A 27,030-nucleotide genomic window follows, 5' to 3' on the forward strand; every position below is an offset into this window, starting at 1 on the left:
TGCTTAATCATCCTATCTATTTGAGAGTTTTTAGAAGCTAATCCAATGTTCCATTTTGGCAATATTTTTTTAAGTAACATTAATGGAAGTGATGTCGAGAGGACATTATTACAGATAGAGTAAAAGTTTGACTTTTTCAAGTTTTTCTCTATAAAAAATTATCAAATTGAGTCAGCTGCCAAAAAGAAGACATAATTGTTGAACATGTTGAAGTATCAAATGGTCATATAAACACATTTTATATTATGCTCTGAAATAAATATATTTATGGATAGATACCAATAAAGTAAATTAATTAAATCAACTGTCTTTTTATAAACTTTGTATTACAATAACCTGAAATTGTAGGTCCAGATATAAACTCAGATGATTAAAATTGTTTTATCCTTGCTTTTTGTTTTGCTCTCTGTTCACAGAAAATGATGACGATTTAAATGGCTTGCAAACCAGATTAGAAAATGCCGATGTTAGAAATGGAGATCTCCGGAGAACTCTGAATGACACTTTGGCAAAGTTATCAGCAATTCCAAATGGTAAGCTTTTAAGACGCTTCAAATTGATGCAGTTGTTCTGAACTCTTAAAAACATTCTATTTTTTACACTTTTTCCAATATTACACTCCTGTTATAATACCCGCCAGGGCCCTCTATGCTGTCTCCAAGGGTAAGAGCTCCTTCTTTATTGTAGCTGCACTGTATTCCATGGACTAAATGTACCATAGTTTTTTATCCCCTTATCTACTGATGGGAAAGTTAGGCTGTTTCCAAATTTTAGCTATGGTAAATAATGCTCCTATAAATATAGGGGTACATATATTCTTTTTGATTGGTGTTTCAGGATCCTTAGGATATATTCCTAGAAGTGAGATCACTGGGTTAGGTGGAAGTTCCATTTTTAATTTTTTGAGGAAACTCCATGCTGTTTTGTACAGTAGCTGTACCAGACTGCATTCCCACTAGTATTATTATACCCATTTTACAGATGACAGGTTGAGATGTAGGATACTGGCGGTCACTGTTAAAAGTGACATACTTGAAATTTGAACCCCACAGTTTAACTTCAGAGCTTGTGGTCTTAAAGTACTACTAAATATACACTAGTAAGTGTCTAAGTTTGCAGTATATTTTTATACAAATAGGATCAAGAAAACAAATGAATATATTTATACAGTGCTATTTATACAGTGCAGAAAATACTAAAAATAATTATTTTTACTTTTGTAACATGAAAAACATCTGAAGTAACACTCTAGATTCTCATATCACCTCTTTGGTAGTAAGGATGTACATAGAAAATATCTATGGGTGAAAACAAATGTAAAAACCATGAACACATAGTCTTATATGTCTGAAAAAATATGTGATCCACCTATACACTTAAACAAAAATACATTGATCCCCCCTCCCCTTCCCTTTGAATGTGCAGATTAAATTTTAAGCCTACTTTTTATGAAGCTTTAAGACAGGTGGATAAGTTTTTTTTTTTCCTCTTTAATATGTTTAACAGCAAGCCACAATATACCCTTTTACAGTAAACATTTGAAATAAGCACTTTGCTCCCCTAAGAACCAATCAAGTATTCATAGCAAATTCAAGGTCCCTGAGAAAATTTCATTGGGCCAAAATTTTATTTTGCTACAACTGAATGAGACAAAAAGTCAGCCTTCCTCTTCCTCTGTGTGTTCCCGAGGTCTGCCCGCGGAGACCTCGCTTTGACAAGCACGGACTAAACCCCTAACTCCAGACCCTTTGTTTTGTTTCTCAAATGCTCTTCTGCTGACAGACACAGCTGCTAAACTGCAAGCCGTTAAGAACAAGGCGAAACAAGCCAACGACACAGCCAAAGATGTGCTGGCCCAGATCAAAGATATCCACCAGGACCTGGATGGCCTGAAAAAAAGTTACAATCAACTAGCAGACAGCGTAGCCAAAACAAATGCTGTGGTAAAAGATCCTTCAAAAAACAGTAAGATCCCCCTTTTTCATTTCGATTACTATGTCATTTGATTATGTCATTTATTTCTTCACACTGAAAGAGTACTGTCGGAGAAGACCCTCATGGTGATGGAGTCTGGCTTTCTCTCTCCAAAGACTGGGCTCAGGAGCTGAGTGTTCTGCAGCTCAGAGCTAGAATCCAAGCATCCTCACTTTACATCAGTGCTTCTTCCCTCCCAAGTGTATCCAATCGAAAGGAAATTAGGAAATCCCAAAGTCTGCATGGTATTTGGCATAGGGATTCCAAATACTTTTTAATCCACTGTAACTGAAAATGCATTTGAGGAAAGTAATATCCTCAAAGCTGGTGAGGTTCCATGGAGCACAGAGGTCAAGGAGCATTTTACAATAGCAGGAATGTGACATTAAAATGGCATCACCCTGAGATACTTTCACATTCAAAAATATGCGTGTTTTATTATTCAGATTTTTTCAGTTATTTTACATTTTCAGGAAATTAAAGCACTTACCTAATTTACAAGAATATGTCTTCACATCTTTTGTATATTGCATCAAATTATGGTTAGTTAATAGGGATTTACTGAGAAATGTGGAGGAGCTTAATATACCAGTAATGGTAATTTAACTGATTAAGTATAGTCAATAAACATTAGGAGATATATATATATATATATATATATATATATATATATATATATATAATAATTTTCTTTCCATTCTGTAAAGTGATAAAACATCATCATCATATGTGATACTTGATTTTTTTTGGACTTGTTACCCTCAAGAGAGTATCCCTCTTTATATACCAACATTTGCATTGGTATAAAAATATTTGTAGAGTACAATTACAAAAACCCTGTTATTGGCATCATATACTATGTAAGTCAGAGCCTGCTTTTTCACACCACAGCCTTGACTCAGTGCTAATGATGCTGTGAAATAGTAGGTACTTCAGGCATGACTCCTTCATGAGCAAAGAAGGGTGCAAACATATAATATGAACTTCAGAGCGAGGGAAAAGGATCTATTCCTCACCATTTCTTCAAGAAAGGAAATAAATGAGATACACTGGTTTTGTTCATGTATTCTTATGTAAGCCCATGTAGAGCTCCTCCCTGGACTTCAAGTCTCCACCTGAATTAACGGTTCAGATGCCTCCTAAGTCACATTTAAAAAAAATGAATGAACTTAAGTTTTAAAGTAAATAGAATTCTCTCTTTTACTTATTTTATAATTTAAGATGTCATTTCATCCAATTTCATATTGATTCTCAGATGATAGCAGCCTTTTCATATTTATCTCTAATTTTTTCATATATTTTAATTGATATTTTACAGAGAGGAAGAGAGAGGGATAGAGAGTTAGAAACATCAATGAGAAAGAATCATAGATCAGCTGCCTCTTACACACCCCCTACTGGGGATGTGCCTGCAACCAAGGTACATGCCCTTGACTGGAATCAAACCTGGGACCTTTTAGTCCACAGGCTGACGCTCTGTTCACTGAGTCAAATAGGTTTCAGCTATCTCTAATTTTTTATCCTATCCTCTATCAAGATAATTATCTGTAACATTAATTCAAATGGGCCTGTTTTCTTTTAGAACATTATAATAAAATTTCTCTTAACATGAATAGTGGCCTCTAAGTGATATGTTTTTGTGTACTTTTACTTGATAACACTAGTTTGACTTAAAATGGGGTGCATTTGTAATTAGTACCTGTTGTGAAAAGTAACCTTTTGTGATAGCTATTGGTTTATAATATGGATAAAAAATATTTCCTCGTGAATTTTCTAATTCTTTTTGTTTTACTTCCATATGAAATCACCTGCAGAAATCAGTATGTATATGTTTACTTATTTATCATTTAATAACTTTTATGTTTAACTGCCTATTGCAAAAATCTTCAGCTTTGCATGTTACCATGTTTATACATTGTATAGCTGTTCTTTCCAGTGTCACAGTATTCATGTGAAATATGTAAAGGGAACCTTTCCAAAAAGTTAGTATGTGAATGCATTTGATGTACTTCTAGAGAAGTTTATTTAGAGAAGCACATAATAAAATAAAATGAAATCTTAACAACTAAGCAACCATAAGAATATAAAAATACTCTCCTTAAAGATCCTATGGTTTAAATCTAAAACCAAAAATAAAACTGCAGAATACAAAATAATAATAATAATAAAATCCAACATATCAAAACCTGAGAAGGCTTTCCTCAGTGGAAAAATGAGTGCAATTTACTAAAAAAGCACTGAAACAAACAATTTAGACAATTCTATAAGTAAAACAAAATAAACTAACTGAAAGAAAGAAGATGAAAAAACATTAATGAATTAGAGGACAGAAACATAGTGTACTTGGTCAATCTGGGAGGTGGATCTTTAGGAATATAAAGGTAAAATGTTTTAGATGCATGGCAGTCTTAATTTAAAAAACAAACACACAAATAGGCAAAGTTCTCTAAGAGCCATACCTAACTAGATAAGAGAGAAAATTTAATACATATGAGGATACTTGGCAAAACTCTATGCTTATAAATTTTAAAGCTTAAAACACATTGTCATCAAAATCTATCTTTGGATCTTATTTTAAAATCTAAAGCCAAATAATTGTAGAAGAAATAAGTTTTCAAAAACTACTGCAGACTCAATACCCAGACGATTTAATTTTAAACCTTCAAGAAGATCATTTCCATTTGATTTAATCTGCTTCAGAAGATAGAGAAGAAAAAAGGGAGCGGGTTGGGGAACCTACAGACCCATTTTGAAACATTTGATAGACACTTCAAAGAGCACTAGAAGAAAATGATCCATTAGTTACCTAAACCTAAGCCTTTGCTTAACCCCTTTTTTCTTTCTTTTTCTTTTTCTTTTTAAAATATATTTTATTGATATTTCACAGAGAGGAGGAAGGGAGAGAGATAGAGAGCTAGAAACGTCGATGAGAGAGAAACATCGACCAGCTGCCTCTTGCACACCCCCTACCGGGGATGTGCCCGCAACCAATGTACATGCCCTTGACCGGAATCGAACCTGGAACCTTTCAGTCCGCAGACCGACGCTCTACCACTGAGCCAAACCAGCTTCGGCTTTTTTCTCTTTCTTATGAATTTACTCTAAAGCATTTTTCGTAAATTCTAGAATAATTCGAAGTAGTATTATAGAATTTAAGAAAGGAAAAATGGACAAATGCTTTATTAAAAATTACAAGATGAAGGGTAACTGTGCTCATGTTGAATTATCTAAAAATTTATGTAACAAGGGCTTTGATCCCAATAACCTACATCAGGAAGACAATATTCAGTTCATGATCTAGCAACTCTATTGAATAATGTTAATAAGAAACCTGTTGTTTTAAATATCACTAACAATGTAACTCATAGTTATGGCCAGGAGTTCAAAATACTTAGTTTAAACCTAGTTTAAAAACAATAATTTCCTTCCTTTTGAGCACATTTGATTAATTTCTGAGGATTTGTTCCCAGTAGTGCAATGTCAGCCAGAGAGCAGATCATTCATAGTTGAGCAGAGCATATAGCCTTGGACCTTACGCACTTTCACTTTTTCATCAAGGTCCCCATGACAGAAAACAGAACAGCACCTGCTCCATCAAATAATAAACTATACAGTTTGGATAAGACTGCCAGCATCCTTCAGATAGAATAATTGGTTTTCCATGTGTCATTTGCCCTCCTCTGAAAAGCACATGCTGGATGTCTATGGATCAGTGAAAAAAACCTTCAGTTATTTGAGGGTTATACCCCTTTTGAAATTGGCACCATCCAACCTTTTTTTTTTAACCTACAACAATTGCAGTTTAATATTGTTCAGTGTAATAGAGAGAGCAGGATAATCAACTGTTCTTCAAAATGAAAATGAACTGCAGCATGATTTAATTAAACTCTAAAATAGGCCTTTAGTCTAAGGGTTGTTCATCGTTGAAGGGTTTCCAGAAGACATTTAATAGCTTCTCTGTTTCAGATGTGCAAATAAAGAGAGTGAGAGAAAAAAAGAAAACCAATTTTTTTGTGACAAGCCTGATTTAAATACAGGTCTGGCTTGGACAGACTTAGGAGACATTTTAAAGACACTTCCATTTCCCTGATTCTATGACTGAAATCCTATTTTGTAAAGATTAGCTTTTTGGCTGAAGCTGGAATTAAACATCAAATTAAATTTATCATATTCTCAACCTTCAGTGCTAACTTTCACTTTAATCTCAAAGCCGTCATTGGCCTAATCTCAAAGCCCTCATTGGCCTCCTTCTCTTACAGCCCCTCTGGCCGTGCTTGAGTCCCAACTAAAATCTCCCCTTTTGCCCTCACAAGCTGCTTCCACAGTCATGGCCTAGCTTCCGTCATGTGAATAAGATTACATTCTTTTAATCCTTTACTTAAGCATACTGCCATTTTCATTTGGCTTTGTGTGCATGTGTGTCTATATGTGTGCGCATACGAGTTTTCGCATGTGTGCATGTATCTGTTTGTGTGTGCATGTGTCGTATGTGCTAATCTTGTTCCGTGCAGTCGCAGATGCAGATGCCACAGTGAAAAATCTGGAACAAGAGGCTGATCGACTGATTGACAAACTCAAACCCATCAAGAAACTTGAGGATAACCTGAAGAAAAACATCTCTGAGATAAAGGAACTGATAAACCAAGCCCGGAAGCAAGCCAATTCTGTAAGCTGTTTTGGTTTTCAGCATCAGTAACTGGTTGTATTGTTGGTATTATTTCCAGGAGTATCTTCCCCTGTGTGTCCTGTTGAATGATCTTTGGTTCTTTTTCTTTAACTTGAAGTTATTTTGGGGGGTGTTTAAATATTTTCTTTTGTTCTTCATAAACTTCAAGAGGTTCCTTGCGAAGGGTAATCAATTACTAATTGTTTTATAAATTGAAATTCTGACATTTTTATTCCTTAAATGGAGTAATACAAATTTCAAAAATGGAAATTTTATTTTTGTATACTAAAAAAGGGTGGATGAGAGTGACTTGGTCTTAATTAAAGCAAAGGAAAAAAAAAAAAAAACAGCCCATCAGGGGGGTTGTTGCAGGAAATAATGAACAAGGTTATAGGAAGCAATAGCAAAGAGGAACCACTGCTTTCTATATATTCTTTTGCCTGAGTATAAGTAACAGAAAAAAAACACTATTTTTATTACAATTTTTATTGTTTTTTTTATTTTTTGGAGTAAGAATTGAAAATACCTGGCTGGTCTCAAAATGTTGGTCTTTATTGACAACTAGAAGACAATTAGGATTGAAGCAGAACTTTATAGAACATAGCATCCTAATGAACAAGGACATAATTGTTAATGCCAACATGAATCTCTCTAGCCGAGTAAACTTATTTCATGCTGGTTTTAGAAATAGAAAGGAAAAAACAAGTTTTCATGTTGCCATGTTTAAATGCAAATCTTTTTAGAGACCCAAGTCTTCCACCTCAAAAATTTTGTTTTCTCAGCAACATTCAATAACCAGGAATGACCTTCGTTAATCCATCGATTTATATGTTTTGGTAGTGGCCAAGACTATAAAGCCCAGTGACAATAAATCCGTTTTTTTGCTTTAGACTTATCTAATGCCTATAAGGAAGGTCAAGTCAAGACAATCAGTTCAGTGTGTTCTTTAAAAAGGAACTCATAACTGACTGAAGAGAAACTTAGAAAATGACCAAAAAAAATATCAGTGAAGATGATGTACATAAGCTCAGAGAGAAAAAAAGTGAGTAGGATTGAGAAGATTTGAAGTTTCATCTAAGATTGAGCCAATGTAGAAAAACCATCTCCTTTGTACAAGGCTACTGGCTATGAAATACTCAAAGATGAATGAGGAATGTACCAAGTTAATACTATAACTAGAGGCCCAGTGATCAAAATTCATGTACAGAGGTTGGGAGAGTCCCTCAGCTTGGCCTGCACCATCTTGCAATCTGTGATCCCTCAGGGGATGTTTGGCAGTTGGACATTCTTCTCCAATCCAGGATCGCTAACTCCTAAGTGTGGCCTGCCTGCCTATCTGATCGCCCCTAACAACTCTGTCTGCCTGCCTGATAGCCCCTAACTGTGATCTGCCTGCCTGATCATCCCTAAACCACCTCTGTCCAACTTCCTGATCACCCCTAACCACTCTGCCTGCTGCCTGATTGCCCCTAACTGTTCACCTGCCTGCCTGATAGCCCCTAACTACTCTGCCTGCCTGATCACCCCTAACCACTCTGCCTGCCTGATCACCCCAACCACTCTGCCTGCCCGCCTGATGCCCCTAACTGCTTGCCTGCCTTCCTAATCACCTCTAACCACTCTGCCTGCCTGCCTAATCACCCCAACTACTCTGCTTGCCCGCTTGATGCCCCTAACTGCTTGCCTGACTGCCTGATGCCCTTAACTGCTTGCTTGCCTGCCTGATTGCCCTTAACCACTCTGCCTGCCTGCCTGATTGCCCCTAACAGCCTCTGCCTCACTGCCAACACTGCAGCTTTGTCCAAAAGGACATCCAGAATTACATCCAGAAAGTCATTCGGCTGTCCAGACTAATTAGTATATTACACTTTTATTATTATAGATAGAAATAAGACATGCACACAAATTACTCTCTAAGATAATGCAGATGTGCTACACTGTATGAGCAATGGAAGTGCTATAAACTTCTGAAAGGGAAAATCACCTCTAATTGAGGCCAGATTTCCTGAAGTGAAGGATTTGAGCCAGGCCTTAAAGTGGGATAGTCCTGGACATGGGAAGGGGAGGAGGGAGAAGGGAAGACAGCAGTCTGAGGAAAGGGAATTGCTTGAGTCAATGCAGAGAGAGAAGAAAGTTTTAGGATTATTTTATAAAAGATAGTCTGGTTTTCCAAGATTATTGATAAAGTGAACTTTAAACTGGAAATGTCAGTAAAGGCCAACCTTGTCAGGCCCTGAATAGTAAGATAAGCAGTTTCATTTAGCTGCAGTTGAAATAAACCTCACTGATGAGGAGAAGCTGAAAGTTCTTAATTATAAAATGTAGTATAATCAGAGCTGAGCATTTTGCATATGAACCTGAGAGTAGTTTGTGATATAGATGAGAGAAACTGGAAAGAAGGAAGCAAGTTTTGTACAAAACCCAACTGTGTCAGTGTCAGAGAAAGCAAGAGATTAACATACCACTCCTTTATTTTGCAATATTAAGTTTGAACAGGCAATAACAGTACGTGTTCTATTGTGAATCACACACTTAGCCACATATTCTGCTTAGTTATCAGGTGGTAAAATCTGAACATTTTTGCTATATCTTCATTTCAAAGAAACTTTGAAATATGCCCAGATATTTATCAGTTATGAGAACTTTCCCACATCACCACCCACCCCCTGAAGAAAAATATAAAATTCTGACATGTAATTACATAAAACCTGTCTTCAGGTACAAAATTAAAGACAGGTATAAAAGTAATTCCAGAAAAAGTGACCATTGCCTATGCCTTCTAAGGAAATTCTCAATCACCTTTGGAAATCAAAATTACAACAGAGTGCCTTACTTTCTGTAAGATGATAAGAATATGAAAGCACCCAAATTTTCTTTCAAGTGAGTTTTATGCAAATTGAAGGTGACATTTGCCTGATTTATAAACATATTTGTAATTGGGCATGAGTATGTGGATGTGGCTCTAACACATACTCAATGTGATCAAGAAATCAAAGACATTTATTTTATTTTTTTGTTTTGTTGACTTTGAAATTGAGTGCCATTGCACTCTTTTTAAATGAATGACCTAGTTGCTGGATGAAAAATGCAGTGAAAAATCCAATAGATATAATAATGGGATCTTCAATAATGTTGGACTGAGTTCATGATGATAAATTGATAAATACTGTGCTTTAGAGATACCTAATGCTTAGTGACTTTTGTTTAGAAGTCTTACTGAAGATTCATATTAGAAATAACAACAGTTGATAGAACCAAATATCTTAAGAGGATGTTTGCTTTTCAGAAATCCTTTCCCTCTTATGAGGGGTATATCCTAGATATTTCATCTAGTGAAACTTATAAATGCTGTACTTGGAACTGCCAGTTTTAAGTTAGTTAAAATAAATATCTATAATTATAAATAAAAACAGAAAATGTTTAAATGAGAAATTAGTAGCTATGGACTAGTTATCAACAGTTTGAGCTGCCTAAATTTTTCAGGTACTGTGCATATATTCAAAACCGTTAGCCAGAAAACAGAAATCCAGGGAATTTTGCATATGAATGTACAAGAGTTGACCAATAGGTTACTTTTTAAGATTAACTGCTGACATATTTGGTATAACAACATTCTCTTGTTCAGAGAACCATATGTTTTAGATATGTAAAGTGTGCTTTAAAGTAGATAAATTATAATTCCTAGTGCTATTAAATACCCTTAGCTTGAAAATGGCTGCCTTCCTAAACTTCCTTTCCAGATGGAGTTTCATCAGCTCAATTAGGTCCCGGTGCTCTGTCTCCTGCACTCTGGTTGCTCCCTTTCGAACATCCCGATCATGTAATCCCCTATCATTTCTCCCAGGTGTACCTAAGCAAGGGCAGACACTCCACCTGCTGAGACCCAAATGGACATGTATTCCCCCCACAGTCAGTCATTTCTTCTCTTAACAGTAACCAAGGAGGATTGTAATACTGTGTTTTTTCAACAGAATTCAGTTACTTACGATTAAACTAGCCATACATTTAAAAAAGCATATACTGGTATGAAATAAAGATAAGATAAACTGCACACAAAGTTACTCTTGATGACTTCCCTAGCCCCTCTGGATATGATTCCTGCTAGAAAGAGCTGGTTCTGCTCTGTTCATGAAAACCTGGCAGACCGCAATGTCTTCTCTTTGATCTTGTGATGTCAGTGACACTTACAGCCTGCCTCGGCCATGAGATCTGCCCAGTGTCAAGCTCTTCTCTGATGATAGTTTTGGTTCACTTGCTATGAATTCCTAAAAACTCACAATCTCCTATAGTTTTTCTTAAACACGAAGACATCTGAACACTCCATTTCCCCTTCCTGACCTCTACTACAGTCTCTTTCTCTTGCTTTACTTCCCTTTTATCTCCAAGCCCTTGGGTAGCTCTTTGTATAGCTGCTCCTCTCTCATGTAACCTCCCCTGACTACTTCCGAGGCACAACTGTTTTATAGCATTAACATCCAGAAGAAAAGTGATACATTTCCTGGTTCTGTTTTTTTGACAATTTACATATTTTTAAATATATTTTTATTGATTTCAGAGAGAAAGGAAGAGGAACAGAGAGAGAGAAATGTTAATGATGAGAGAGAATCATTGATCACCTGACTCCTTCATGCCCCCTACTGAGGATCAAGCCTGTGACCGGTGTGTGCCCTTGACCAGAACTGAACCCAGGTCTGAGCTAAACTGGCCAGGGCAACAAATTATATTTTGGTTCCCCAGTTCTAGCACTTTAGGTAGAAGGAAAATTCCATCATTTGTGGAACAAAGAGCTAACTTCCTGGCTGAAACCCACACAAACAGAAAGATTATCTTCTCCAGAACATAGACCAAACACTCTGGAAACCAGAGTGGACCCCAATGCTGTACCCTCAGTTAGCTGACTGGGCCCCACCCTCAGGCAAGGGCTAGGAAAGTAGGCTGAACTGGAGGCTTCCTGGATTATTCCAGCCCCAGGCCACCACACAGGGCTCCATTAGAGGGAGCACCTGTTTTTTTTTGAACACTAGGTCTCCATTTGGAAATGCAACTTGGACAGCAGATTAGGTGATGTAGCAGTATATGAACTTACAACTCAAGCACAGTCTATAGGAGTTGTAACACATCTGCCTTATCACCATAAGTTCTCAAACGTACATGAATTTACATATTTGTCACAACCCAACCCTTCCTTAACTTTCTCTTTTCAGTCCAACCAATGTTGAATCCTGCACCTCTTCAGTGTAGTCTATACCAGTGTTTCCCAACCTTCTCTCATGATGAGAATCACCTGGTGGAGTTGTTAAAACACAGATTCCTGAATCCCAACTAAGAAGTGCTAAACTAGAATTTTTGAGAACATATAGGTAAAATTGCATACCTAACTTAGTGCTTTGTATATAAAGATCTGTCTATAGAAGCACTAAGTTAGGTATGCAATTTTACCTATATGTTCTCAAAAATTCTAGTTTAGCACTTCTTAGTTGGGATTCAGGAATCTGTGTTTTAACAACTCCACCAGGTGATTCTCATCATGAGAGAAGGTTGGGAAACACTGGTCTATACCACCCTCTGAGAGGAGTCCCATTGCTGCCTACCTACACCCACAACCTTCTTAGACCCTTGAAAACACTTCCTTGTGTCACCATGATATAGAGACTGGTTTGGCATCTAGGCTATCTCTGCTGGAGTCGGCACAGCCCTTTCATGAGGGTAACAATAATGCTTGTGGGCTTTCTTCCAACTGTGAAAACTATGTGAGTAGCACAAAGTGCTAGAGGGAATGAGAAAATGGAAACTCACTGCAGGTGAGGACCCAGAGGCTTCCTGAAGGCAGGTGTGAGAATCAGCTTCCCTTGTCTCTGCCTCCTCCTCTGAACACTTTCACTAACAAAATAACAACTGCTCTCTGAGCCTAAGCATCGCTCTTGCTGTCTTGAAAGTGCCCCTTTGATGGTGCACCTGAACCAAAGGGAATTAAATCAGATAATCAACTAGTGTTACTTGCGATTGAAGAAAGGCTCCCAACATGAAAATAATTGGTGTGAACTGTGTCACTTTTATTCGCACAGGCATTCCTTTTCTAACAATTTATAGCAATTTTTAAAGGACTAGTCAAAAGAAAAAGGAGCTGTTAAGTACATTAGCAATGATAGCCACTGGAAATTATTCCTATTTCATTTCCTGGAAACTTAATAAAGAAGATATAATTTGTTCTGAAAGGTACATTCTGAGTGGAATGATTAGTATTCCTCTTGCTATTAGAACATCTAGAACAAAATCTATTTGGCTTCTTTCAACTGTAAAAACATGGGAGACTAGATAAATTCCTCTTGAAAAAATCAAAGAAAGATGGTTCCTACTTGAAGCGACACCAAAATCGGTGAAATTTGAATTGCAAAATTTCACTTAACAACCTTAATAAAGATATTACTATTAGCTTCATGGAAAACCACCTTTTGAAAATGTTCTTAAAGGAGTAAAGTCTGAAGGTAAGAATTTGTTAGTGGGCATGCTTCAAAAAATACTAGTGTGCTAACAAATCATGTGACTGTGAGCAGCTTATTGTCAAAATGCTGGTGGAAAGCTGCTCTTCTCGGCCCTCATTAATGAGTATAATAGTGTCTGCATATGGGCATGTAATGATAGCATTTGATAATAGAAAAATAACTTCAAAGAAGAGATGGTGATGATGGCTTTGCGGTTGTTTGGGAGCTCTTTAAACTTTCTGAGAGATTTAGTTTTGGTTCTTTGTACCTTATTTTTCTTGAAGATCAAAGTATCTGTGTCTTCGGGAGGTGACTGCATTCGAACATACAAGCCAGAAATCAAGAAAGGAAGCTACAATAATATCATTGTCAACGTAAAGACACCTGTTGCTGACAACCTCCTTTTTTATCTTGGAAGTGCCAAATTTGTAAGTCTAATATTCAGCATGTCTTGGCTTACCGTATATATGTTCAGTCAAAGGTTAATCCTGTAGTGCAGGAAATGTATGGAATCCAATAACATGGTCCCAAAATTATGTTATGTAGTCTTTCAGACTTGAAAATCTCAGGATCTTACCACACGAAGTTAGAAAGCAAATTAAATGAACAAAACCTTTTACAGCACTTAGGCACATGTGCTTTTATGAGTGTAAGAAGCATTTATTTTGAATTATATTTTCAGATCCAGTTATTTAAGAAAAAAGACTAATAGGAATAAAGCTCTTTTTTTTTTTTTTTTTTTTTTTTTTACTTTTCTCTAACTGAGAATTACAATGAAAATAGCAACTTGTGTACTAATTTTTGGCCAGTGAAAAATTTTCTGATTCATGTTGAGTTTCACCAGAAACTTCTAATTCCTTTCATTTTCTTTTTTAACTACTTGGCTTTGCATACATGGGGACTTTCTAAATTGAACATGACTTCCCAACAACCCACTCATTGCATAAGTCAATAATTGGAATTCAAGTGAGAAGTTTGAGGTCACCTTGAGTAGAAAATCATCATAGCTAGTCCTTCAAAAATGTCAATGCTCTTGAAGAAAACAATGAATTATGATTATTTTCCTTCACCTCTTTTACAAGTATCAGAGTAAGAAAATACTTTGTTTCAAAAGTAGTCCTAACTAGAGGATTAACACATATACCTCAGCAGTATGGACAGTTGTGTTGCTCTAAAGATACAATAATAAAATATTGTTTAACCATACATAATAATAGTTCATATTTCTTGGAAAATTTTTTCACGTGGCTTATAATTATTTCACATATACCTCCATGGCACCTATTAAGGAGAACTCTGCTGGCCTCCTCTTGTTAGGTGTTTTATATCTGAAATGTATTTTTTTGTGTGTGTTTCTCTGAACTAGATTGACTTTCTGGCCATAGAAATGCGTAAAGGCAAAGTAAGCTTCCTCTGGGATGTTGGATCTGGAGTTGGACGTGTGGAGTATCCAGATTTGACTATTGATGACTCCTATTGGTACCGTATTGAGGCATCAAGGTAATTAACTCAATAAAGATTAAAATAAATTACAGAATTTTGAAGTAGTTCCTCAGTTTATAAGAAAACTCTTTTTTTCATTTCAAGAAGGTATGTATACAAATTTGTATGCATACTTTCTTCAAATGTATGTATAGATTTGTGTATATATAGCATATATACACAAATCTATACATACATTTGAAGAAAGTATGCATACAAATTTGTATACATACCTTCTTGAAATGAATGTATAGATTTGTGTATATATGCTATATATACACAAATTTTAATATTATGTGAATATGTATACATGTGTACAATTTGGAATCTTTGCAGTGCCTATTAAGATCTGACAAACTATTGAGATATTGACCAGAGTGACCATTTATTTTGGACCCCTTACCTGGCTATCCCATAGGAGTTTTGAGTTTAAGTTGTTTTGCGTCATCCCACCACACCTGAAGAGTGTTGGAATTTGGCCTTATTCAGAACAAGCCAGAGCATAAGAGCCACCTTCAATGCCTGTCTCACCTGTGCACAATTCCTCTTCTAGTCTGCATAGCAACCTTGCCTACCAGCATAGCAGTCTCTAAACGACGGTGTGAATATATGTCAGATCCGCACTACTTAAAATGGGAAGTAACAGAAAATTGATTAATTCAATCTTTGAAGCTTTAATTCAATTAACTTCTAGCAGTGTAAAGATTCCTTAGAGAAACCAGTCTTATCCTCAATACCCCCTCAATTTCTCTTATTTTCCTAACTTTTAACTGTCTACTACACTAAAACAGCTAATAGTTAAGAGGTATTGTTAAGGGCCTAGGCCTACAGATAAAATTGATCTACAGTCTGGAGAAAGCTTAATGAGCCCAGCCAGGGTGGCTCAAGGGTTGAGCATCAACCTATGAATCAGGAGGTCATGGTTCGATTCCTGGTCAGGGCACATGCCCAGATGTGGGCTTGAACCCCAGTGTGGGGCCTGCAGGAGGCAGCCAATCAATGATTCTCTCTCATCATTGATGTTTCTGTCTCTCTCTCCTTCTCCCTTCCTCTCTAAAATCAATAAAACAATATTTTTTTTTTTAAAAAAAGAGAAAGCTTAATGAGAACCAAGATCAGTTCCTTTGCATGATTTTCAGTAGAACTGTGTGTGTGAGAGAGAGAGAGAGCCAGAGAGAGAGAGACAGAAAGAGACAGAGAGCAACAGTTATGTTTCCATATGTGATGTTGGGGGGCAGGGGATTAGGTACTTCAAAAACTTAAAAATATATTTTAATCAAGTACAGTTCTTTTATTAGAAGAGATATATTCTGTTAAAGAATAATCTTATTTGATAAAGTCATTTTATTGTTTCCAAGTGTTTCAGTTAATACTGTACCCTCAAAGATAAAAAGATTACCAAAATGAGACAGCAGGGAGAGAAATATGACACAAAAGTTTTGTTATGACAGCTTATCTCAGAGAAGCGACCATATTTTCATGTTTAACATTTTATGGAAATCAACCACTTAAAAAAAGAAATAAAATCAAATATAATAATAATAGCTTTCAAAACCATACTAATTGAATTGGAAAGCAAAGGTCTTTTATACGATTTGTATACACAATGCTGAAGACTAGATATTATACAATACACATTAAGATGGTATGCCAAACAGTAAAAGATGCCTGTTCCAGGAAGACTACTTCAGCAAATCTGGGCCCAAGCTATAATAAGGGATTTTAGGAGAAATGATGCAGTTTATGCAAAAGGGTGGGTTATTCAGGAATTAAATTAGTCCAAATGCTAAAGGAAGTACTATGAACTTGTTTAAGTAGTATGTGTTGGTAAATAGCAAACTGTTTTTTGTAAAGGCATGGGAAAAGGCTTTTTATTTAACCTATAGCAATCTCATCAGCTAATTGCTGCTATGTCACTTCATATCAATGGACACACAGAGTCACAGTCTGTTTCTGAATGGTCCTGGCTGACTCTGACAGCAAACATCTAGCAAAAATCAGACTCTGGGTTTTGATTCACAGTTTAATGAACCTGGAAATGTTGAAGCTAAATACTCAGTAATCTCTCAAATATTCCAAAACAAGTCTCTACATTGTATACCTTTTCAATCTGAAGCTTCCAGAAAGGTGATACATGATTCATTTCCTGTTTTTCCTCCCACTTCCTTTCAACACGTGCCCTGGAAGAACTGGGAGAAATGGAAGCATTTCTGTGAGGGCCCTGGATGGACCCAAAGCCAGCATTGTGCCCAGTACATACCATTCAGCATCGCCCCCAGGGTACACGATTCTAGACGTGGATGCAAATGCAATGCTCTTCGTTGGTGGCTTGACTGGGAAATTGAAGGTAATGTGTTTCTTCCCCATCCTGTTTACCTCATCTTTGTGAACAACTCCTGACATAATTACATGATAAAACTCAGCAAAAACTCAGCCACTTTTACTAAATTTGTATTTTTGAAAACAAGAATTTATGTTGATTAAGAATTGTCTTCTGCCAAAACCGGTTTGGCTCAGTGGTAGAGTGTAGGTTTGCAGACTGAAAGGTCCCAGGTTCGATTCCGGTCAAAGGCATGTACCTGAGTTGTGGGCACATCCCCAGTAGGGGGTGTGCAAGAGGCAGCTGGTCGATGTTTCTCTCTCATTGACGTTTCTAGCTCACTATATCTCTGTCTTCCTCTCTGTAAAAAATCAATAAAATATATTTTTTTTAAAAAAGAATTGTCTTCTTCCACTATTCAATACAGGAAAGACAGTAATTTAAATTTATGTATATATTTACTTAAACAGTTGTTGTTTTGCCCTAATCTGTGGCATCAATTTTTTGAATATTCTTGTTTTAGTTGCCTCAAAATCAAAGTGATTTTTAAAGGCACTTTATTTTTTAAATCAACTTGTGATTTCTTAATAGTAAGTGCTATAAGGTTCAAACTCACATCTAATTAAAAAATTTATGAATATCTTGGGAAATATCACGGGAGTCGTAAGCTTTCAAATCATGATCTAATTTTAAAAGTTTTCAAGTTGCTCTTCTCCTCATTCTTATAGAGCAATGCACTTAATATTCATAACTGCTCCGTGGCAGGTCCCTGTGCATTTGATATTGCAGAATGCCTGCATTTTAAAGAACCCGTGCTGATTAAATGGAATTAGGTGCTGGAAAACGACCTGTGGGTGAGATATAAGAGCACAACCAAATATAATGGTTAATCCCGGGCTTGACAGAATTATCCTGGGATGAGATTAGTCAGAAAATGTGAAAAGTCAGGGTTACCCCAAATTTATGAGAAATTAACTGACTGAGATTGTTTTATTTGCTTTGTGTATGAGATGTGACTCTAAAGCATTGTAACTGTTTCCACAACTGCACAGTAAAATCATTCTCATTTCTTAGAATGGCATATAAATATATATGGTACATAGTAGTATATAGTCATAGTGCCAACTTTTTCTTCTCTCCAGGAAGATAAATATAGGGATAGTGCAGAGCAGTGTGAAAGCCATGAATTTTGAAAGCCAGTCCCGATTAGATCCTCTGCTCAAACACTTACTGAAATATGACCTTTAGGAAAGTCACATCATCCTTGAGAATTCAGATGTCTCAACTAAAAAAGGGAGATAAAAATATCTACTTTGTCTGCATATTAATAATCTGTAATAATAAAAGCATAATATGATAATTACATCAGACAGCCAAACGACCTTCTGAACATCCTTCCAAACATCCTTCCAGACGACCTTCAGGACAAAAGCAAGGTCCGAGCCCCTTGCATGAATTTCATGCATCGGGCCTCTATAAATTTTATAACATTTATATAGTCCTTACTATGTGCTCAGTAATATTCTAAATCATTTATATGCATTAACTTGTTTTTCACAACAACCTCAAAAGGTAAGCAATATCCTTCTCAGAGTTAAGGAATCTAAGTAAGAGAGAAATTCAATGACATGACAAGGGTTACACATCAGTTAGTAGTAGAGCTTCGATTAAACACAGGTTTACAAGTGTCTCCACTCTCAATCACCGTGTTTCATGGCCACAGTGAGTAGTGAGATTACATGCATTCCATTTATGACAAACTAGAGGCCCAATGCATGAAATTCATGCTCAGGAGTGGAATCCCCTCAGCCCAGCCTGCACACTCTCCAATCTGGGACCCCTCGAGGGATGTTCGACTGCCTGCCAGTCTAGACTGGCAGTTGGACATCCTTCTCATAATCCTGGACCACTGGCTCCTAATCACTCACCTGCCTGCCTGCCTGCCTGGTTGCCCCTAACTGCCCTTTCTGCCAGCCTGACTGCCCCTCACTACTTCTGTGTGCCAGCCTGGTCACCCCTAATTGCTCCCCGCTACCAGCCAAGTCGCCCCAACTGCCCCCTCCCTGCCGGCCTGGTTGCTTCTGTCTCCCCCCCTTTACCCCTTCCTCCCCACTGACCTAGTCACCCCCTAACTGCCCCCTCTGCCAGCCTGGTTGCCCCCTCAAGGCCCCACCCCCGCCAGCCTGGTTACCCCATGCAGCCTGCTTGTTAAGTTGTATGATTATTCCTCACTAATCCTCCTGCCGACCTGGTCACCCCACACAGTCTGCTTGTTCAGTTGTTTTGTCGTCCCTCACTAACCCCCCTGACAGCCTGTTGCCACATACAGCCTGCTGCTCAGTCGTTTGGGCAGCTGGGTGGCTGAGAGGACTGGAGGCAGAGCAGGCCTTGGGGGCAGGCCCAGCCATGCTGTGCATCTGCCAGTTTGGCGAGGCTGAGGGGACTGAATGCCGCCATCTTGTGGCTGTGGGTGCCACCATCTTTGAGGGCATGACAGTCAATTAGTGTATTCCCTCCTTATTGGCTGGAGGCGTCACCATCTTTGTGAGGGTGTGACAGTCAATTAACACATTACCTCTTTATTATATAGGATGCCTGAGGCATGATGTTCTCACCTTAAATCACCCCTTAAATAATTTTTATGATTATCTGAGCTCACTGGAACAAAGCAACTTTCTTAGGACAATCTCACAGGACAATAAAACCTATAGAAAATCTTAATGATTTTGCCCAAGAGTCTCAAGGAAACTGCCACACCAGAATATGAACTGAAAGCTAAAAACAAGTAGCTAAATCAACATGCTGATGAAAACTCACAGCAGCAGGAAAATATAGGTTCTTTTTAGGATGCAAGAAGGCAAAGCAAAAAGCAAGTAGCATCCACAAGTAGAATAATCAACCTCTGGAAAATTAAGAGAGGCTCTGACTGATGGTGGAGAATCCCAAGGACTGTCTGACCCACAAATGCCATCATCTCTGATGAGCATTCTTTCTACTTGTCAATGCACCTTCTTCACAGCAGTAGGAAGATGTGTATATTCATGAGTTTAACCTAAAATTGTCGCTAGAAATTTTAACTATTCAGTGACCAACTTCCTACATTTGTTCTAAAACCCAAACACTCCACTTCCCCTCTGCCCCAGATTATTTAAATAAATGTGTATTCATTTGGACAAAGAGTTTCTTAAATTAGAGGCACCAGAATATAGTATTTCTGTGTAATATGACACTTTTTAAAACAAACAGGAGTTTCGATTACAGCAAGGTTTTCTAGCATGGACCCTGTCATTCCTCTTCTTTGTGACAGTGTTATGTTCCATGTGTATGACCTTCCCATGTGAGAAGGACCCAGGGTTGTCATTCCATAAATATTTATTGACCCCCCTACTGGATGCAAGACCCAGTGCTGTGTACACCGCACCAACACATTCTCTTCTCTTACAGATTTACCCTTTCCTTCATTCCCCTGCCCTGGAAACCTGCTTGGATCTAACAGGGAATGAAAAATTGGGGACAGCACTATCAAAGGGTGATTTATATGTAGTCAATATATGCCCCTTCTCATGATCTCTAGAAGAAATCTTCTTAGTGGCATGAGAGCACTAACATTCATGAAATACCTTCTCTGTGTCAGTCACTGTATGTGGTACCATAGTAAATTATTTAATTTAATTCCCCTAGTAATCCCATGTTAGAGACACAACAATAGAATTGCAAAGAAGGTAAGAGGCTCACCTCAAGTCAGAAGCCAGGAAGTTTTTATTTACCAACGGTGTTAAACTAAAAAAGAACAAAGTAACCAGAAATCAAATGTGATTAAAAGATGAATATGTGCATAACTAAGAGTATACAGGTTCTTCTGCTAATAAATCTAGAGGTACTCGAGGATTTTTAGTAAAATTCAAAATTCTAACTAACATCATATTTCTCTCTGCAGAAGGCTGATGCCGTGCGCGTGATTACGTTCACTGGCTGTATGGGAGAAACATACTTTGACGGCAAACCTATTGGGTTGTGGAATTTCCGAGAAATAGAAGGTGACTGCAAAGGGTGTACTGTCAGGTGAGTGGTGATGGTCTGGCCTGAGGGTCACAGAAGCTTCCTTTGTATTGTGCAGGATACTATTCTCATGTGGATGAAATGAAACAGGCTCAAAGTGATTTATGTGCAAAGGCGGACTTACCGTGATGCTAATGAAAGTTCAAGCCCCTTCCCTAATTTGTGCAGGCACTTTGCAAGGTCCAGGGAGGTGTTCTCGCAGCATGTTGGCATGGTTATATGTTTGTGTAAAATTTCGAAAGTCACACATTTTAACCTCAATCAATTAAGACAGTTATCTCTTTCCCCTCCAACCTCCCTTCATGTCAGGAGCTTTTTCATTTCTGTGGCTGTTGTGTAATTGTAATGTTTTGTTTTTCTTTTTTTCTTTTATTTTGTTTTTTATTGAATTTACTGGGGTGGCATTGGTTAATAAAACTACATAGGTTTCCAGTGTACAACTCAATAACATGTTATCTGTATATTGCATCATGCATTCATCATCCAAAGTCAAGTCTCCTTCTGCCACCATTTACCCCTCTATGCCTTTTTCTACATCTCCCACCCCCACTCCTTTGCCCTCTGGCAAACGTCAAACTTTTGTCTGTGTCTCTTTTTTTTCCCTTTGCTTAATCACTTCACCCTTTTTACCCAGCCCCAAACCCTCTTCCCCTCTGACAGCTGTCAGCCTGTCCTCTGTATCCATGAATCTGTTTCTATTTTGTTTGTTAATACATTTTTTTCATTAGATTCTACTTATGAGTGAAGTCATATGGTACTTGTATTTCTCTGACTGGCTTATTTCACTTAGCATAGTGCTCTCCAGGTCCATCCACACTATCAAAAAAGGTAATATTTTCTTCATTTTACAGCCAAGTACTATTCCATTATATAACTGTATCTCATTTATACAGCTTTGTTATCTACTTACCCACTGATGGACGCTTAGGCTGCTTCTGAATCTTAGCTATTGTAAATAACACTGCAATGAACATAGGAGTGCATATCGCCTTGCATATTAGTGATTCATGTTTCTTCTGATATGTGCGAAGAAGTGGAATCGCTGGGTGATAAAACAGTGCCTCTTTTAATTTTTTGAGGTTATTTCATACTGCTCCCCATAATGACTATACCATTCTGCGTTCCTACCACCACCTCACAAACACTTTCTGATGATGAGTAATCTTTTCACATGTCTCTTGGCCATCTATATGTCCCTTTTGGAGAAATGTCTATTCAGGACCCTTGTCCAGTTTTTAATTGGGTTGTTTGTTTTCTTGGTGTTAAAGTATTTTAACCCCTTATTAGATGTATTATTGGTAAGTATGTTCTCCTATTCAGTGGGTTGTCTTTTCATTTTGTTGATGGTTTCCTTTGCTGTGCAAAAGCTTTTAAGCTTAAAATAGCTTAATTTTCTTTTTGTTTCCCTTTCCCATGAAGATATAGCCAAAACAAGATTGCTAAGAGAAATACCTGAGATTTTCTTGCCAATCTTTCTTCTAGGATTTTTATGGTTTCATGCCCTATATTTAAAGTCTTCAATCCACTTTGCGCTTATTCTTGTATATGGTGTAAGACAATGGTCTAGTTTCATTATTTGGCTTGTATTGGCCCAATTTTCTCAACACCATTTTTTGAAAAGACTGTTTACCCCACTATATGGTCTTGCTTCCTTTGTCAAATTAAATTGACCTAAAGGCATGGGTTTATTCCTGGGTTTTCTGTTCTATTCTATGTCATCCAGATTGCCCAGAGTGCCCGCCAAGAGCTTTGCCAGAAAAGCAACACACAAAAGTCCCTGTTGGGTGCAGCCAACAGACCTTTCTGCAGGACTTGAGTTTGGCAGGGTAGTGTCACCAGTAGCTGGAGGTCTGGGTTAGTGCACTCCCCAGGCTGGTACTGAAAGAATAGGAGTGCTGGGCCTTAGGAAGATGGCAACTGCAACTGAGGGTGGTGTGGGATAGGGACTCAGCACAGCAACCTCAGTGTCTGACCCTCCAGATCTCTCCTTGGGGCCACACCACCCAGATCCTCTCTTTATGACTCCCACATGCCCTGAGTCAACTTCCCTCTACTGGAGCCCTGGATGAGTGTCTGAGAGCAAGATCCTGTGTATTGCCCTTTAAGAGAATACCTGGGTTTTTAGCAGCCCCGCCCTTCCCCTGCTCTTCCAGTGTCCCCCTGATTTTCAAATGCCAGATGCTATGTGGGATCCTTTTAGGGACTCTGTGTTAGGGACTTGACATAGGGTTGAGACCCCACTCTCCTTAGGAGGTTCTTTTGCAGAAGGAACTCCTCAGCCGCCGCACATAGGTGCTGGGGCCAGCCCTCTCCGCTTCTCCTGTAAAACGTTAGTTATAATATTCATGTTCAGCTGTCCTCCCGTTGGCTATTCAGGTTGATTGCTCTATAATTTAGCTATAAATCAGTTTGGCACTAGGAGGAGGAGAGTGTTGTTTCCACCTACTCTGTAGCCATCGTATAATCCTAAATTCTTTTTTCTTAAAGAGAGCTTTTCCTCAAACTAATTAAGCTTCCGGCCTCACAAAGTCTGGATTTGCTCCACTTGTGTTTCTACCAAAATAGAGAATCCTAGTGCAAGTTTTAACTCCTGCAGGATTTATCAAGTAGCACATGAGGTTTTGTAAGTATTTCAAGTGGAAACCCAGGGGCTTTAAAGATTCTGCTTAAGTGGAAAGGAGAAGAAAGGGCCAAGATGATAAGCCAGGAGAAATTGCCACAAAACACATCATCAGTTATAAGGGAGAGATTAGGATGTAGGCATTTTAAAATATTATACTTAAGCAAACAAAGCATATATACAGAATAAACATTCTTAGATAAATCTGAATTGATAATATACAATAATTAGCTAGCCGTGGAGGATTTCTGGGCATAAATAACTTAGAGCCCACTAATCAACTGAGCCTATAACAATTTTAATTATATTAAATTAAATACATGAGAGTTTAATATGTACACACAGCAGCTCTAAAATCAGTAGATGCTAAGGAGTTTGTATTTTTTTTTTTCAATTTGCCAAGGTGCACTTCACATATTTTTCTCAGCATCTCTGAAGTTTCAGAGAAAAAAATAGTCCTCCACAGAATTCCCTCTCTAATAGTTTTAACTTACAATGTCCCATTTATTCTTATCATTAAAGAATTGTCAACATGGCATTGAGGACAGTCTGAAAGCCTAACCTATTTATAGTTAAAGTGGTTTGCTCAATAACCTTCAATAAAATCTAATGTGGAATGTTGCCTATAAATTTCTTTCGATACAACAAAGACAATGAAGTCCATGTTAATATTATGCTACTCACAAATCAACACTAAGATTCTCTAAACATCTCTTTGGTAAATTTATCAGTAGGATTTTTGAAAGCCTATTTATCAACAAAACATCCAAAGCATTCAGATGTCTATTCAGCAGTGCATATCATGTATCAAGATAACATTAGTAAGTATCAATTCTGCAAAGATTTCCTTGCCTTCAGTATATAAAGTACCCTGTTTCCCCAAAAATAAGACAGTGTGTTATATTAATTTTTTCTCCCAAAGTTACGCTAGGTCTTATTTTTAAGGGATATCTTATCTTTCCATGTGCTAGGTCTTATTTTCGGAGGATGTCTTATTTTGGGGGAAACACGGTATTAGGTGAATAGTGCTTCTACATATATGGGCAGGGGTTTTTTTCCAAGTTACAGAGATTTATACTTATAACTTGCTAATAGTAAGATGAATACAGCCCAGTTCTAGCCGTCAAGAAACTTATAGCCAAGAAGAAAGGAAAAGAAAAATGCTAAAATAGTTAAAATAGGAAACATAATAAATATTTCTTATAAAGAGTACACTTTGAGTATGCTACAGTTGTCCACATGATATTAATAAGTGTAGTAATAAGATAGCAAAATATGCTTCATGGAGGAGGTGACATTTGACATGGACCTTAACATAGAATAAGAGTCCAAGAGAAGAAATGGCAGGTAGACTGTGGAGAGCATTTTAGTCCCAGGGATGAGTGAGAGCAAAGTGGGAAGGCTGGAAAGACAATGTGTTTGTAGAAAAGAGTGAGTTAAATCTGTTCTACTATATCACTTGCTTCATGAATGTGAATTCACCCATACAGAATTGGCAAATAGGAAAATGATTTTGAAAAGGGGTAGAAGTCACATAGGTTCGTACACAGTTCTTCCCAGTATATTAATGTCTGCACCACCAAGTAAAGGCAGCTGAATGCAAAGTATACTCACAAAGCTGAGGACACCAAGTTTAGGAGTAGTGGACTCACAACACAGCCTATTCAGAAAGCAGGGATCTATATTCCATTCTGTTATTGTTTTTTTCTTACAACTCTAAGTTTGTACACCCGTATCATCCAACCCCTTTCTTGTTATGTTATATATATTACAAATGGAATAATGCATTCTTAGTCCATCCAAAAACACTAGTTCACACCACTGACACACTTAAATACCAATATAATCATCCACTAAGTCACATGTGTCAAACACAAGGCCCGAGGGCCAAATCCGTCCCGCCAGGCCTTGCAATGTGGCCCGCACCGCGCTGTCATCACTGCACTCCGCTGCGTTTCCATCACAATGACAGTTTATGACTGTTCAGTAAACCATTCGGCCCGCGATTTAGGCTGGATTTTAGATTTTGGCCCCTTCTCTGATTGAGTTCGACACCCCTACACTAAGTACTTTAACAAAACATAAAGCATTTAAAACATCAGTGGCCTAGTTACTAAATACTTAATAAAGTCCAGGTAAGTGATGGTGGGTATTTGGTCCAAGATGATGGCAGTGGAGATGGGAATAGATATGGAAGTATAGAAGATAACCGTATATTTGTTATGGTTCCTGCCTTTGACAGTTTAAAATGGAATCTCAGAAGACAGTTTGACATATTGAATAATAATAAACCAAGTAGACAGTTCTGATTCATGTGAATTCTCTTTCTTTAGTCCACAGGTAGAAGATAGTGAGGGGACTATTCAGTTTGATGGAGAAGGCTATGCAATGGTCAGCCGACCCATTCGCTGGTACCCCAACATCTCCACGGTCATGTTCAAGTTCAGGACATTTTCTTCAAGTTCTCTCCTGATGTACCTTGCCACAAAAGACCTGGTAAAGCTATACACAGCTCATCTTCCATGACTGAAAATGTCTTGTTTCTTTTGCATAGTATTCAAATACAATCATTAATTATTGTTAAATCATCAATTATTGTTCAATGGAGTCTGTGATGGCTGTGTGATAGCCAAGAGTGAGTGGTGCGCTTGTTTATTTTTATTGATAACTTTAATTATAGGTATAGTTTAATTATCCTTTATTTTTAATATAACTCCGTCTATAATCCTTTAAGAGAAGCATACAGTAAATATTACCCAGTATAGAATTATGAATCAGAAAAACTTCTTCCTTAGTCTTCTAGAGACCTAAGTTGCATTTTTTTCCAGGTCAACATTTCTTAGTAAATTCTTTCAGAGAACATATATGCCTTTTAGTTTGCTTAATATGTTTTTAAAGGAACCCACTTTATACTTCTGTCATAAAAGGACATATCCCAATAATCAAATGGACAAATACCAATATAATGGACCATTTGCACCATAACATCACAGCCACAAATATCTGCAAAATGGTAACATCAATTCTATTTTCAAAATGGAATTCCATTATAGACCAATGCCATCAGTAATTTAGCCATAAGACCCTATTATCAACCCCACAAAGGAAGTGACTACCACATATTCCTCTGTGTATCTAATCACTGTCATATTTTCACTCTATTAATAGAAAGATTTCATGAGTGTAGAGCTTACTGACGGGCACATAAAAGTCAGCTACGATCTGGGTTCAGGAATGGCTTCCGTTGTCAGCAATCAAAACCATAATGATGGGAAATGGAAATCATTCACCCTATCAAGAATCCAAAAACAAGGTGAGTTTCTATAGCAAGAGCGCACTGTGAGCCTTAATCATGTTCTCCAAAGCTCTCGTGGGCCTAATCATTAGGAAGACCCTATCTGTAATTTTAGGTACTCACCAATTCTGT

General features: G+C 37.5%; 1 protein-coding gene across 6 annotated transcripts in view; it reads left to right on the plus strand.

The window, feature by feature from the left end:
- The window catches only part of LAMA2 (laminin subunit alpha 2), a 453,474-nt gene that overhangs the window by 382,107 nt on the left and 44,337 nt on the right, over positions 1–27,030 (plus strand). For all 6 annotated transcript variants that reach the window (XM_036413664.2, XM_036413665.2, XM_045573302.1 and 3 more), the window contains 10 exons: positions 417–533; positions 1,783–1,965; positions 3,789–3,794; positions 6,486–6,640; positions 13,407–13,550; positions 14,489–14,622; positions 16,792–16,951; positions 20,862–20,986; positions 25,937–26,099; positions 26,772–26,916. In XM_036413664.2, the coding sequence (XP_036269557.1) occupies positions 417–533; positions 1,783–1,965; positions 3,789–3,794; positions 6,486–6,640; positions 13,407–13,550; positions 14,489–14,622; positions 16,792–16,951; positions 20,862–20,986; positions 25,937–26,099; positions 26,772–26,916 (1,332 nt within the window). The remainder of the gene's footprint in view (positions 1–416; positions 534–1,782; positions 1,966–3,788; positions 3,795–6,485; positions 6,641–13,406; positions 13,551–14,488; positions 14,623–16,791; positions 16,952–20,861; positions 20,987–25,936; positions 26,100–26,771; positions 26,917–27,030) is intronic.

The sequence above is a fragment of the Pipistrellus kuhlii genome, unplaced genomic scaffold (assembly GCF_014108245.1).
Source record: "Pipistrellus kuhlii isolate mPipKuh1 unplaced genomic scaffold, mPipKuh1.p scaffold_m20_p_5, whole genome shotgun sequence".
NCBI classification, from domain to species: Eukaryota; Metazoa; Chordata; class Mammalia; order Chiroptera; family Vespertilionidae; genus Pipistrellus; species Pipistrellus kuhlii.